The 13,153-nt window shown below is 46.1% G+C and overlaps 1 protein-coding gene across 1 annotated transcript in view; it reads right to left on the bottom strand.

Moving 5' to 3' along the window:
- The window catches only part of CHKA (choline kinase alpha), an 84,554-nt gene that overhangs the window by 30,429 nt on the left and 40,972 nt on the right, over positions 1 to 13,153 (bottom strand). The window contains 1 exon segment of the mRNA XM_023518296.1: positions 9,960 to 10,013. Coding sequence (XP_023374064.1) covers positions 9,960 to 10,013 — 54 coding nt within the window.

Genomic DNA, 13,153 nt, shown 5'->3' with positions numbered 1-13,153 from the left:
CCAAGCTGTCACCCTGGGTAGAGTGCTATGGCATCATAGCTCACAGCAACCTCCAACTCCTAGGCTCAAGCGAGTCTCCTGCCTCCGCCTCCCAAGTAGCTGGGACTACAGGCACCCACCACAATGCCCGGCTATTTTTTGGTTGCAGCCGTCATTGTTGTTTGACAGGCCCAGGCTGGATACAAACCCGCCAGCTCAGGTGTATGTGGCTGGCGCCTTAGCCACAGGCACCGAGCCACAACCTCCAACTCTTAGGCTTGCATGATTCTCTTGCCTCAGCCTTCCAAGTAGCTGGGACTACAGGCGCCCACCACAACACATGGCTATTCTTTTTGGTTTTAGTTGTTGTTGTTTGGCAGACCTGGGCAAGATTCAAACCTGCCAGCTCCGGTGTATGTGGCTGGCCCCCTAGCCACTGAGTTATAGGTGCCGAGTGAGATTTTTATTTTCTTTATTTATTTAGAGACAAGGTCTTTCTCTGTCACCCAGGCTAGAGTACAGTGACCCACCCAATCAGCTCACTGTAGCCTCAAACTCCTAGGCTCAACTACAGGATCATGCTATCATGCCCAGCTAATTTTTTTTTTTTTTTTTGGCATCTTGCTATGTTGCCCAGGCTGGTAGCTAATGGATTTTAGAGCAAGATATCAGGAAAGTTTTATTTCTTAAACCTTAGAGATTGAAAACAAATACCTACTATCTCTAATTGGCAAAAGGTTTCCAAATGCTTATTTAATCCTTACAGCAAACACATCCTGGATGTACAGTCAGCGCCACCCTCATTTCACCTCAAGCCACAGTGTCAGAGAAACTCTCCAGGAGAGTGCACCCAAAGGCATCCTCCAAGTCGCCACTTGGATATATGCTCCACTGCTACCCAAGGAGCAGCGTGCCCCGGGCTCTGGAGACTGTGGTGCCTCCCTTGCTGTGTACAATGCAAAAGTAGGTGGAAGCGGGCACTGCAGGAGAGCAAGGCGCTGGTCTCGGCTTCCAGGCAATCTGCCATTGGAGGCGCTTTGCAGCCCTTTGCCATCTGTGGAATCTCCACAAAACTCCCACTCACTCCTCAAAGAGAAAGATGAGGATTTCTTTTTGTCTGGTCTGGGTATACCAGAATTTTGTCAAAATTAAAATTGTTTTTCAACTTTCCAACTTTTAACAGTGTGGAAGAACTAAGGGGAAGAGCACCAGGGTTGGCACTGTATAAAACACATATCCCAAGGCCAGGTGAAATGGCTCACATCTGTTATCCCAGCACCCTGGGAGGCCGAGGCAGGTGGATTGCCTGAGTCCATGAGTTGGGGACCAACCTGAGCAAGACCCCATCTCTAAAAAATAGCCAGGTGGTGTGGAGGGCACCTGTAGTTCCAGCTACTTGGGAGGATGAAGCAAGAGGATCACTTGAGCCCAAGAATTTGAGGTTGCTGTAAGCTATGATGCCAGGGCACTCTACCGAAGGCAACAAAATGAGACTCTGCCTCAAGAAAGAAAAAATAAAACCCCAAAACACATATGGTAGGCACAGTGGCTAACACCTATAATCCCAGCACTCTGGGAGGCCAAGGCCGGAGGGTCACTTGATAGTTGGAGTTTGAGACCAGGTTAAGCAACACAGCAAAACTTCATCTCCAAAAAAAAATTTTTTTTAATTAACTAAAGGCTGGGTGCGGTGGCTCACACCTGTAATCCCAGCACTCTAGTAGGCCAAGGCAGGTGGATTTCCTGAGCTCAAAGTTTCGAGACTAACCTGAGCAAGAGTGAGATCCCACCTCTAAAAGTAGCTGGACATCGTGGCGGACACCTATAGTCCAATTACTCAGGAGGCTGAGGCAAGAGAATTGCTTCAGCCCAAGACTTAAGAGGTTGCTATGAGCTGTGACGCCATAGCACTTTACTGAGGGCAACAAAGTGAGACTCTGTCTCAAAAAACAAACAAACAAACAAAACCCCCCTAAAAATCACCTGAGTATGGCATGGACTTGTAATCCTAGCTACTCTAGAGACTGAGACAGGAGGATCACTTGAGCACAGAAGTTTGAGGCTGCAGTGAGCTATGACTGCTATACTTCAGCCTGGGTGACAGAGTGAGATACCCTTTCTAAAAGTAAAAAAAATTAAAAAATGAAATGAAAAAAAAAGAAGACATACATGTTTCCCAATTCTAACTACCCTTTAAAGCTTAAAATCTCAACGTTTTTTTCTTCTTCTGAGATGGAGTTCTGTTGCCCATGCTGGAGTGCAGTGGCATGATCATAGCTCACTGCAACCTCTAAACTTGGGGCTGGGCTCGGCACTTGTGGCTCAAGTGGCTAAGGCACCAGCCAGCCACATACACCTGAGCTGGCAGGTTCGAATCCAGCCTGGGCCCACCAAACAATGATGGCTGCAACCAAAAAATAGTGGGACGTTCCAGCCACTAGGGATGTGGAGGCAGGAGAATCACTTGAGCCCAGGAGTTAGAGGTTGCTGTGAGCTGTGATGCCACAGCACTCTACCCAGAGCAACAGTTTGAGGCTCTGTCTCAAAAAACAAAAACAAAAACAAAAACAAAAACTTGGGGCTGAAGTGATCCTCCCGCCCTAGTCTCCTGAGTAGCTAGGATTGCAGGTGTGTGCCACCACACCCAGATTTTTCTTTTAATTTTCATAGAGATGAGTCTCACGATGTCACCCAGGCAGGTCCTGAACTTCAATTTTTATGAATAGATTTAAACACTACCCTGTTCCTTCAGGAAGTTTAGGATTTTGTACACTATGTTCTCTCAGAAAAAAGATTCTTGGAGGTGACTCTATTTACATCTGGCACATGACTGATACTTTGACTGATGCACTAGCCGGGGCTGAGTCTACTTTCCCATTGGAAAGAACCTGAAGAACTTTCCAACTCTCTTCAGCATTGTTCTGAACATTGTAAACAAAAAGAATCTTTGTTCTTATGTAACACTGCAATTCAATATTTATTCAGAGTAGGAAAAGGGGGAGGTGAGTGGAGGGAAGTACATAAGAAGAAAACAAGAAACCCCAGGGCTGGAAGAAGGATGCCAGGCGTCCTGGAGTGAGTGCAGCGAGCGCCGGTGACTTTTCTGTAATCACGGAGTCTCCACACGCCTTCCCACTTAAGGAAAGTCAGCATGGTAATGAGTGGGCTGGACAGATGTGGCTCAGTCTACCCTCTACCATGCCCTGGTTCAGCTACAGGCCATGAACCATAGCTGGTAATGGTTGAGGGAAAACTGCTCCCACTTTTTCAAAAGAAAAGATTTATACTTCGAGTTGGTGCCTGTAGCACAGTGGTTATGGCTCCAGCCACATACACTTAGGCTGGCAGGTTCAAACCTGGCCCAGGCCAGATGAACAACAATGACAACTGCAACCAAAAAATAGCCAGGCTTTGTGGCGGGTGCCTGTAGTCCCAGCTACTTGGGAGCCTAAGGCAAAAGAATCACTTAAGCCCATGGGTTAGAAGTTGCTTTGAGCCATGATGCCACGGCACTCTACCAAGGGGGACATAGTGAGACTTTGTCTCAAAAAAAAAAAAAAGATTTACACCTCAACTTGAAACTATTTCGGCTTCAAAGACAAAAATGTTCACACATTAATCCAGAAAACATGAATGTCAACTATGTACCCAGCACTGTGTTAAGTGCAAGGGAAATAAGAATGAGACTCATATAGCCCCTGAAAGCAGCAGACTGGGCCTCAGCCCTGAAGGACACAGAGAGTAACTGACACAATAGTGTAGGTGTTTCTGAGGCGGCAACAGGGAACTGACCTGAGACCTAGGGAGTGGGAAGGAGCCATAAGCAGCCTCCTAGGAACACCGGGCCCTGGCAGAGGAATGAGATGGTGCATTGAAGGAACTAGAAGGGCCCCATCCTGTTGGAACAGGGCAATCAAGGAAAAGGAAGAGAACACCACCAGCCTGGGGAGTAGGTGAGACACCAGGTGAGGGACAGTCTGGGCCAAATATATTCAGAAGTCCTCAACGTGCTGGTGATGGCTAAAGCTCAGGAACTGGGTGAGATCTCCCGGGGACAAAAAGAAGAGGAAGCAGCACGGGGCCTCCGAACACCCAACATGTAAAGGGATGACCTATAAACTGTCACTACAGTGAAAAGAGCCCGGGCTGAGTCAATTTCACACAGCAATCTGACACACAGCAGTACGTACTCTCACACACCTGAGAAAAACATGATACTTACTCTCACAGCTAGGTAATGTTTTCTAACATTTACTTCTCTATCTTATTTAAAAGATAACAAATCAGGCATGGTGACTCACACCTGTAATCCTAGCATTCTGGAGGCTGAGTGGGAAGATGGCTTGAAGTTAGGATTTTGAGACCCTGTTTCTACTAAAAATAGAAAAATTAGCTGGGCACAGTAGCATGCACCTATAGTCCCAGCTACTCAGAAGGCTGAGGCAGGAGGACAGCTTGAACCTAGGAGTTTGAGTTGCTGTGAGCTGTGATGATACCACTTACACTTTAGCCCGGGCAACAGAGTAAGATCCTGTCTCAAAAACAGTTAATAAAAAATTTAAAAAGCATCAAAAATGCTAACATTCCACAACACATTGGAGTCTGGCCAGCAACCATTAGAAAAACTGATTTAAGGCAGCACCCGTAGCTCAATGGGTAGCTCATACACCAAGGTTGGCAGGTCTGAACCCGGCCTGGGCCTGATAAAACAACAATGACAACTACAATAAAAAAATAGCTGGCATTGTGGCAGGCACCCATAGTCCCAGCCACTTGGGAGGCTGAAGCAAGGGCATCCCTTGAGCCCAAGAGTTGAGGTTGCTGTGAGCTGTGATGCCACGGCATTCTACCAAGAGCAACATTGTGAGACTCTATCCAAAAAAAAACAAAAACAAAAACAAAAACTGATTTGAATATGGGCAGCAAGTGAGTGTAAAATGCCTGATGCCTAAAAGAGAGGGGAATTCTATGTCAGATGCTGGTAAGGGTTAAAAAGGAAAAGAGTGTAGGTACTGAATTTGGCAACATAGAAATTATTGGTGAGGAAAACAAGAACAGGGTTTTTTTGTTTGTTTGTTTTTGTTTTTTTTTTTGAGAAAGAGCCTCAAGCTGCCGCCCTAGATAGAATGCCATGGTGTCACAGCTAACAGCAACCTCCAACTCCTGGGCTCAAACGATTCTCCTGCCTCTGCCTCCCAAGCAGCTGGGACTACAGATGCCCACCACAATACCTGGCTATTTTTTGGTTGCAACCGTCATTGTTGTTTGGTGGGCCCGGGCTGGATTCGAACCCACCAGCTCAGGTGTATGTGGCTGGCGCCTTAGCTGCTTGAGAAATAGCACCAAGGAGCAACAGAGCAGGTGTTAGAGTAGAACAGGTGAAGAGTGAACACAAGAAGAGAAGCACCATGGTGTGTCGGCTCACACCTGTAATCCCAGCACTGGGACAGGAGGACCGATGAGGTCAGGATTTTGAGATAGACCTGAGCAAATGGCATTGCATATCTACTAGAAATAGAAAAATCAGGTGGGCATGGTCACATGTGCCTGTGTTTCCAGCTACTGGGGAGGCTGAGACAGGAGGCTTGCCTGTACCCAGAAATGAGGTTGTAGCTATGATGATGCCACTGTACTCGTAATACGAACCTCCTGAGAAGACACAACAGCATTTCCGCCGTGTTCTAGCCAAATGCAAACATCATTCTGATTATGAGGAGACATTAGACAAACTGATGCTGAGGAGACATCCTCCAAGATAATGGATCTAATGAGTGTGACAAGTGTCATAACAAAAAGAGAAGAACTGTTGTAAGTTGAAAAGGACTAAGAAGAAAGCCAAGTGTAAAGTTGGGATCCTGCTAAATCTTGGGATAAACAAAAGAAAACACTAGTGCAAAAACTTGTGTGAATTTCAAATCAGGCATCTAGGTTAGCTATTATTATTGGACCTATGGTAATGTCCTGTTTGGGGGCGAGGCACTGTGCTTACATAGGGTAGGTTACACAGGTTAGGGAAGCAGGGCAAGGGGTGCTCTGTAATATTTTTGCAGTTTTTTCCTGTAAGTCCAAAATCAGTTTTAAATAAAAAGATACAAAGTAAATTGGTACTAAAAGGATTGAAATAAAGCAACATGACAAAATAAGTTACCAATTCTGTATGATGCGAATAACAGTGTTTATTGCACTGTTCTTTGTACATTCCTGTACCTCCAAAACTTTCTCTAAAAAAGGAATTTGGAAATAAAAAGGCAGAAACAATACATACCATCTCAAGAAATTTTGCCAGGAAAAGGAGCAAGGATGGGATAGCCAAGGAGGGCACCAGTCAAATGAACAGAGGGGAGACAGAGCCTACCTGGGGCTGTGGAGGCACAGCCAGTTAGAAAGACAAGAAGGAGGGGAAAAGACACGAGGCCGGAAAACAGCTGAGAGCCGAGTTGGAGTGTGGAGGGACAGCAGAGACAGGTGCAGATGCAGCAGAGGCTCACAGTGAAAGGAGGGATGCGGAAGAAGTGGCCAGACAAAGGCGATGCAGCCGGCTCCAGCCACACAGGACTGGCGAGGACCACGGGAAAAGGATGCCTGACAGACTTCCACCATTGGGAAGGCAACCTGTTGTAGAATCCAACAGGCTTCCAGCCTGGGCGTCCACCTGAGGCTCAGCACCACACCGCAAAAGGAAGACACTGGGCCAACAGTGTGGCTTTTCTCGGGGGCGGGGGAGGTTGAGGAGAAGAGTACAACAGGAAGTGAGTGCAGAAAGGGAGCTGAGGATAGTGAAGGACCCATATGGCAGAATGTGGGTCTTCAGCTGGGCAGGGCAGACAGGAGGGCTTGTGCAGAGCAGCGAGGTGGTGTCATCTGCACCAGAGGTCTCAATGGTGGTTCTAGGAGGATCAAAGTGAGCTGTGAGGTCATCAGGTATGGACTGTTGAAACTGGCATTTCAGAGGGAGTACAATTTCTTGTGACAAGGTCTGGGAAACATCTACAAATAGATGATATAGGACCAAAGGAAGGAGAAGATCGTAGGGAATGAGGAGGTTAAGGCCAGAGAATGACGGTAGAAACCAGGGCACTCAGAGACCAAGCCTTATACTATAATCTTCACTAACAGACCACAGGGTTAGGAGGGAGTGGGGGTAGAGCCACATGGTGCAAGCCTCCAAGGAACTGGGATATTCAACACAGGGAAATGGCTAGAAGCAGGAACAGGGAAGAGCAAGATGACAGCAACCCCATCAGTGGCCCTGAGGTACCTGGGAGATGATGGGGATGAGACCTCCTCTTGAGAGGGGTGTGGGGGGGGGTCCTCTGGCAAGGCTTTGGAAAAGTCAATGGAAGAAGTGCTCAGAAGCGTGGAGTCTACCACCTACAGTGGCTGCTCAAAGGAGCTCAAAATAAGACAAAAGCAACCCCTCCACTCTGACAACCAACTGCCTACCTTCTGACCAAAAGGAATTATTACCATGTGACATCAGACTACCTGCTCTCTCCTGGTAGGCCCTGAGGAGGAAGAGGAGGTATGGCTATCATTGACAGGTCACCTGAGGTAAGGCACCTGAGACTGATGAGAGGAATGGACACAAGCACATGTACCAGCAGACAAGGTGCAGAATGTGCCTGAGGTGGCCAACTGGCCTCAGCTGCAAGCAGCCTTCAGTTCCTCCAGGCAGCCTGCTGCACACCAGCTGCTGTGGCTGCAGTGAGGCAACACGGCCCACAAGGGCGTGCTCCAAGTTCAGCACCTCACCAAGGCAGACAACAGCATGATAGCGAAAATGCACACCCAGACCAAGCAGAAAGAACTCCACAGTGCCCTGAGAACAGGCCATGGAGGTGCCGACCTCATCTGGAGAGGCTGGAAGGGGCTCTGAGAAGGCATGCAAAACCAGAAGGAACAGCACCTGCAGAGGCCCTGTGGCAGAGAGAAAGCCACAAGGGTAGGACAACATGGCTGGACAGCAGGGAAGGAGGGATAGTACACTGTGAGAGGACCCCAGAAAGGTCAGCAGTAGTCAGACTATGAAGGCCTGGCAGGACAGAGCCCGTGTTAACTCAGCCCTGAGGCAGAGAGTAAAGCACAAAAGGGTGTAAGCAATGAGACTGACATGATCAGATCAGCAATTCAAAAGGTGACTCTGATGACAACAAAGGGAACAGTTTGTGGGAAATAAGAGTACAAGTGGGAGAGCAGAGAGTATGTGGTGGCAGCTTAGACAAGGGAGGTGGGGGGTACAGATGGGAGGAGGAGGCAGGTCCGAGGTACAGCTCATGTGTCCAACCACACGGGGTTTGGACTCGGGGGTGAGAGAGAGCAGGGTCTCCCAGAGCCTCCTGCTTTCTAGCCTACATGGATGAGTGGTCGAGGAAGGGAATGCCAGAAAGGATTTGACTTCAATTTTGCTGTGGGAAGAGGGGAAGAGATCACGTGTTCAGTGTGGGACACGGCAATTGTCAGGGAATGTAAGAGCCAAGGAGAGATTGCTAGCCAATGGTGTTAGTTCCAAGCAGGAGTCTGGGCTGTAGGAAAGAAGCTGTCATCCTTTGGCCCATGGATCAGCTGGTCTAGGGAACGAGGTCAACAGTAGCGGGCCCAGGGCCACACTGGTGGAACTCTGAACACCAGGTACCAGGGGTGTTTCTGCAAGAAAGCTAAGAGGTAGAAGAAAGGGAGAGAGGCTGCTTCAGGGAAGGAAACATTTCAAAAGGGGTGGAGGTCATGTTCAATGCTGCTGAGAACTCTAAACAAAATGAGAACTGAAGGCTCGGCACCCATAGCTCAGTGGTTAGGGTGCCAGCCACATACACTGGGGCTGGCGGGTTCAAACCCAGCCTGGGGCTGCTAAACAACAATGACAACAACAACAACAAAAATAACTGGATGTTGTGGTGGGTGCCTGTAGTCCCAGCTACTCAGGAGGCTGAGGCAAGAGAATTGCTTTAGCCCAGGAGTTTGAGGTTGCTGTGAGCTGTGACACAACGGCACTCTACGAAGGGTGACACAATGAAACTCTGTCTTAAAAAAAAAAGAGAGAGAGAGAAAGAAAACTGAAAATGACTTCAGAGTTAGCAGCATGGAGGCTACGAGGATGTTCAAGGTCTATATACAAAGGGCTCAGAACAGTTGAAAACTGTTCCTTTCCCCAATGACTTCTCAGTCACCCTCACCCCAGAAAGCACAAGTTATAGACCAGAGTCCCCAGAGCTTGACACATGCAAAACAAGCTGCTGAAACGTGAGAAAAATACTGACACTTATATTCCTTTTTTATGTCATCCTTTCTGATGTCTATTTCTTAATTATTTTAACAAACAGAATATAACTGTGAAACCTCTATATTGACGCGCATGTGTGCACACACCCTTTCTCTGAGAGCCTGCACATATTGGAAGAGATGTCCAAAGGGGGCTTCCTCCCGCCCCAATGCCCTGCTTCTGAGCCCCATGCAGCAGTGCTCTCAGCCTTAAGCCATCTATGCGTGTGTTTCAGAGAGCGGGGTCATTTTAATTCACAGTCTCTCAGTCTAGGAAGAAGCCTTTCCAGCATGGGTCTTGTGCATAGGAAAAAACACTGTGGCCTGCCTAGGGGAAGAGAGTGGCCACTCCAACAAGTGGGCAGCAACCTACTTCCCGATGAGAAGTGTAGGAACAGCTGAAAGGGGCCGAGAGAAACGCTGCAGCCGCCACCAGGGGCCTCCACATCAGAATGTCACACACAAATGTTACCCAGACCTGCATCTCTCAGCACCCAAACACTGTTCAGATTGCCATAAAGACACCACACTTCCACCATCTATACTCTCAGGAGTTAGGACTACCCAGTGCTCACTTGGTCTTGATAGAACAAATGACCTACACCTCTAAGAAAGACCAGAATTTTCCACCGACAGATAAGAGGCACTACCAAGCCACAGAGCAGTGAAGTTTGCTGACACCAATGTACATCTCACACAGATACAGAATGGACTAAATTACTTACTTGAAATTCATTTTCTTTCTGAGCTTGTTCGGATCCCTCTTTATTACAGGACCTCTACGAATGAGAAAAAGCAAACACTTCCGGTGAGATAGGGCACGCTGAGCAGGCACTAACTCTGCAACCACCAAAACAGTCAGGCTTTACAAAACACAGATCTTTAAGGAGGTTTCTCGCCCAGCGATGTGCTCAGCGGCACTCTAAATGTACCAGCGGCCTCCAGCACTAGTGCTTCATTGCTTTACAAGAAAAGGGATGTGCCATTGAGACCCAAGGGCTGCGTGTCTCACAGGCATCCCCAGGTATCGTTCACAATTTCATTATCAGAGGAAAGTTGAGAGCGTACTCTTCCAATCAGACCTTCTCCCGACAAGCAGCGAGGCTGAGCCTCTCATCAATTTAACTACATGGCTCTTTTCAAGTCAACCTGCTGGAACAGGGAGTGGAAGCACAGCTATGGACAGCTATGACTGGCATAGAACTTGGCAGGGAGGAAAGGCCTGTGTGGGTGAGAAACCCGGCACAGAATGTGCACAGACACACCAGGCCAGCTTGCCATTCTCAGACTAATCCTTCTAGTCGGCCAGTCACCAGCTCAATCTGAACTGTTCCTCCACCAAAAAGAGGACTGCGTGCATTTAATAAAGTACCTAAAATTATTATATATACTAAGAAATACTTTTACATCACTTTCCTCAATGAAATTGCAAATTATTGGTACCAAGGATTCTAGCAATAACAACGTCCTAGGTCATTAAGTACCATAGCAACTGTCAGGCCACATTCTCTCTTCATGGCACAGATGTATTTTAAAAGCAACCCCCCCACCACCCAAGTGCTTTAAAAACCTTCATAGTATCTTTAATAAGGAAATGGGGAGAAGTAAAGTCAGAAACTTGTGTCATGTCAAAACTTTATATTCAAACACTGCCTCTGAAAATACATTTGTTATTTGTTATAATTAAACTAAGTCTGCTTATGCCAGACACAAAAGGAGTTCCATAAAGAAAACCTCTTAAAAAAATTTAAGGTAACAGATTCTTGAACATCCCATGAAAAACATACCTTTCCATTCCACAGCTTTATCAAAAATACCTGTACCAAGGGTGAAAAGTGTGGACAGGAAAAAAAAAATGCCATGTTAAGCAACACCAGCTACTCTAGCACCATTAAACCAGTGATCTGAAGCAACCACTCGCCCATCACACACTGAAACAACAGTTCAGACGTCTCAATGCACGTTTTGTATGAACAGTACATGTTCTGTCTACTGGATATAATAAAAATAAACAAAATAATATCCATGTTCACAACGTTATCTGCAAAAGGATCTCAATGCTTACACTGATACATACTAAATAATATCTTAAGATACTGTTAAGTACATTTGGTACAAAGCACAGAAAGTAAAATGGGGATATGGTATTTGCATTTGTGTAATCTATATTTCTCTGATGAAAAGATGTTACAGGTTAAATCCCGTTACAATAAAAGTTATAAAAATCAAAATACTATACTTCAGATGTCTGTTGCTGATTGGACGTGTGACATGAACCCCAGGGAAGAGCACCTGGGCATCAGGAACACTTCACTTCCTCTTTAAATACTCTCACGATGGCATCACTTATCTCAGACTTGTGCTTGGTCCCCTCTCCAGTGGTGTGTAAGCTCCTAATGAATAGGAGCCCCACCTTTTACTTATGATTAATCTTCCCCCAGATCACAAACAAGTCCCGGAGCTTACTACAGTAAATGAAGACTTCTGCATGGTGCAGCATGAGGCAAGTGAGCCCAGAGAGAGCAGGGTAGTGCAATGGAGCCTCTAAGTTACAGCAACTTCATGTCCATGGTCTCAGTAATGGGAAAGCTCGCTGCAGGGTTAATTAGAATATTGGGACTAAAATACCCCTTAAAAAGTCCTTGTGCTTTAGATCCCCAAGTAAGTTAAGAAAAAAATCTAATAGATATTAATACTGTGTAGTAAAAGACTGAATAAGACAAACGACGAATTCAGATAACATTCTGGGATGTTATAACGGGATTTGACCTGCACAGAATTCTAAAGACTGTGGTTACTTCTATGCTGTTATTACTCTAACTGTATCTTATTAGGAAGATACAGTTAATGGGTTATTTAGCCAACAGAAGACCCTTTCCCTTGTCTAATGGTGCTCTCAAAGGCAAGTCACTTTACCCAAAGTTACAAATTGGTTTAGTCCCCAAGGCCATTCCTTTTTAGCATATTAGCACCAAAAGTGGAAATTAACCCTAATGACAATTTCCCCACCCGGTCCACTCCAGCCCACCTCCAAATGAACCCACGCTGTGTATCATAAGAGCACCATCATGGAGGGAAGAGGGACTTCTGTGCAGCCAACCCTCTGTTCTGTTTCCTCAGTACAGAATGTGCAGTTCCCTATGTCCTACAGCTAAAAAGAATAAGACAGGGAAATCTCAAACCAAGTAGATACTCATGAAAAAGTAAGAGAAGACTCCTCTTGAGGTTAACCAGGAAGAGATAAGACTCAATTTGCCAAAAAAGGAGAGAACTTTTTGGTACAGGAAAATAGGAAGGAGGTAAGATATATTTTGGAATCTGTGAGACTATATTTCAGTGGCACAAATTTATTTGAAGCAGATATTAAAATACATGTGCAAATATTTATCATGACCTCAAACTTTTCCCTAACATGCAATTTAGTAACAATTATCTTTTACAAGCTATAAAACAAAGCTAAACTCTTTTACCTTTACTAGAAATGTGAGCACTGGTTAATATTAAATTTTGTGACATGAACATTACTGTGGTTATTTTTTTTAATCTTTTTTCCTTTTTTTTTTTTTTGAGACAGAATCTCACTTTTGTTGCCCCCGGTAGAGTGCCATGGTGTCACAGCTCACAGCAACCTCCAACTCTTGGACTTAAGCAATTCTCTTGCCTTGGACTTAAGCAAATTCTACTTGCCTCCCAAGTAGCTAGGACTACAGGGACCCACCACAACACCCGGCTTTTTTTGTTGCAGTTGTCACTGCTGTTTTAGCTGGTCAGGGCTGGGTTTGAACCCACCACCCTTGGTATATGGGGCCAGTGCCCTACCAAATGAGCCACAAGCACCACTCTTTTTTTTTTTTTTTTGAGACAGAGTCTCATTTGACATCACCCTAAGTAGAGTGCTATCACATCACAGCTCACAGCA

This window comes from Otolemur garnettii, unplaced genomic scaffold (genome assembly GCF_000181295.1).
Source record: "Otolemur garnettii isolate 467f Iridium unplaced genomic scaffold, OtoGar3 scaffold00134, whole genome shotgun sequence".
In the NCBI taxonomy this organism is placed as follows: Eukaryota; Metazoa; Chordata; class Mammalia; order Primates; family Galagidae; genus Otolemur; species Otolemur garnettii.
This window is presented reverse-complemented; position numbering and strand designations above follow the sequence as displayed.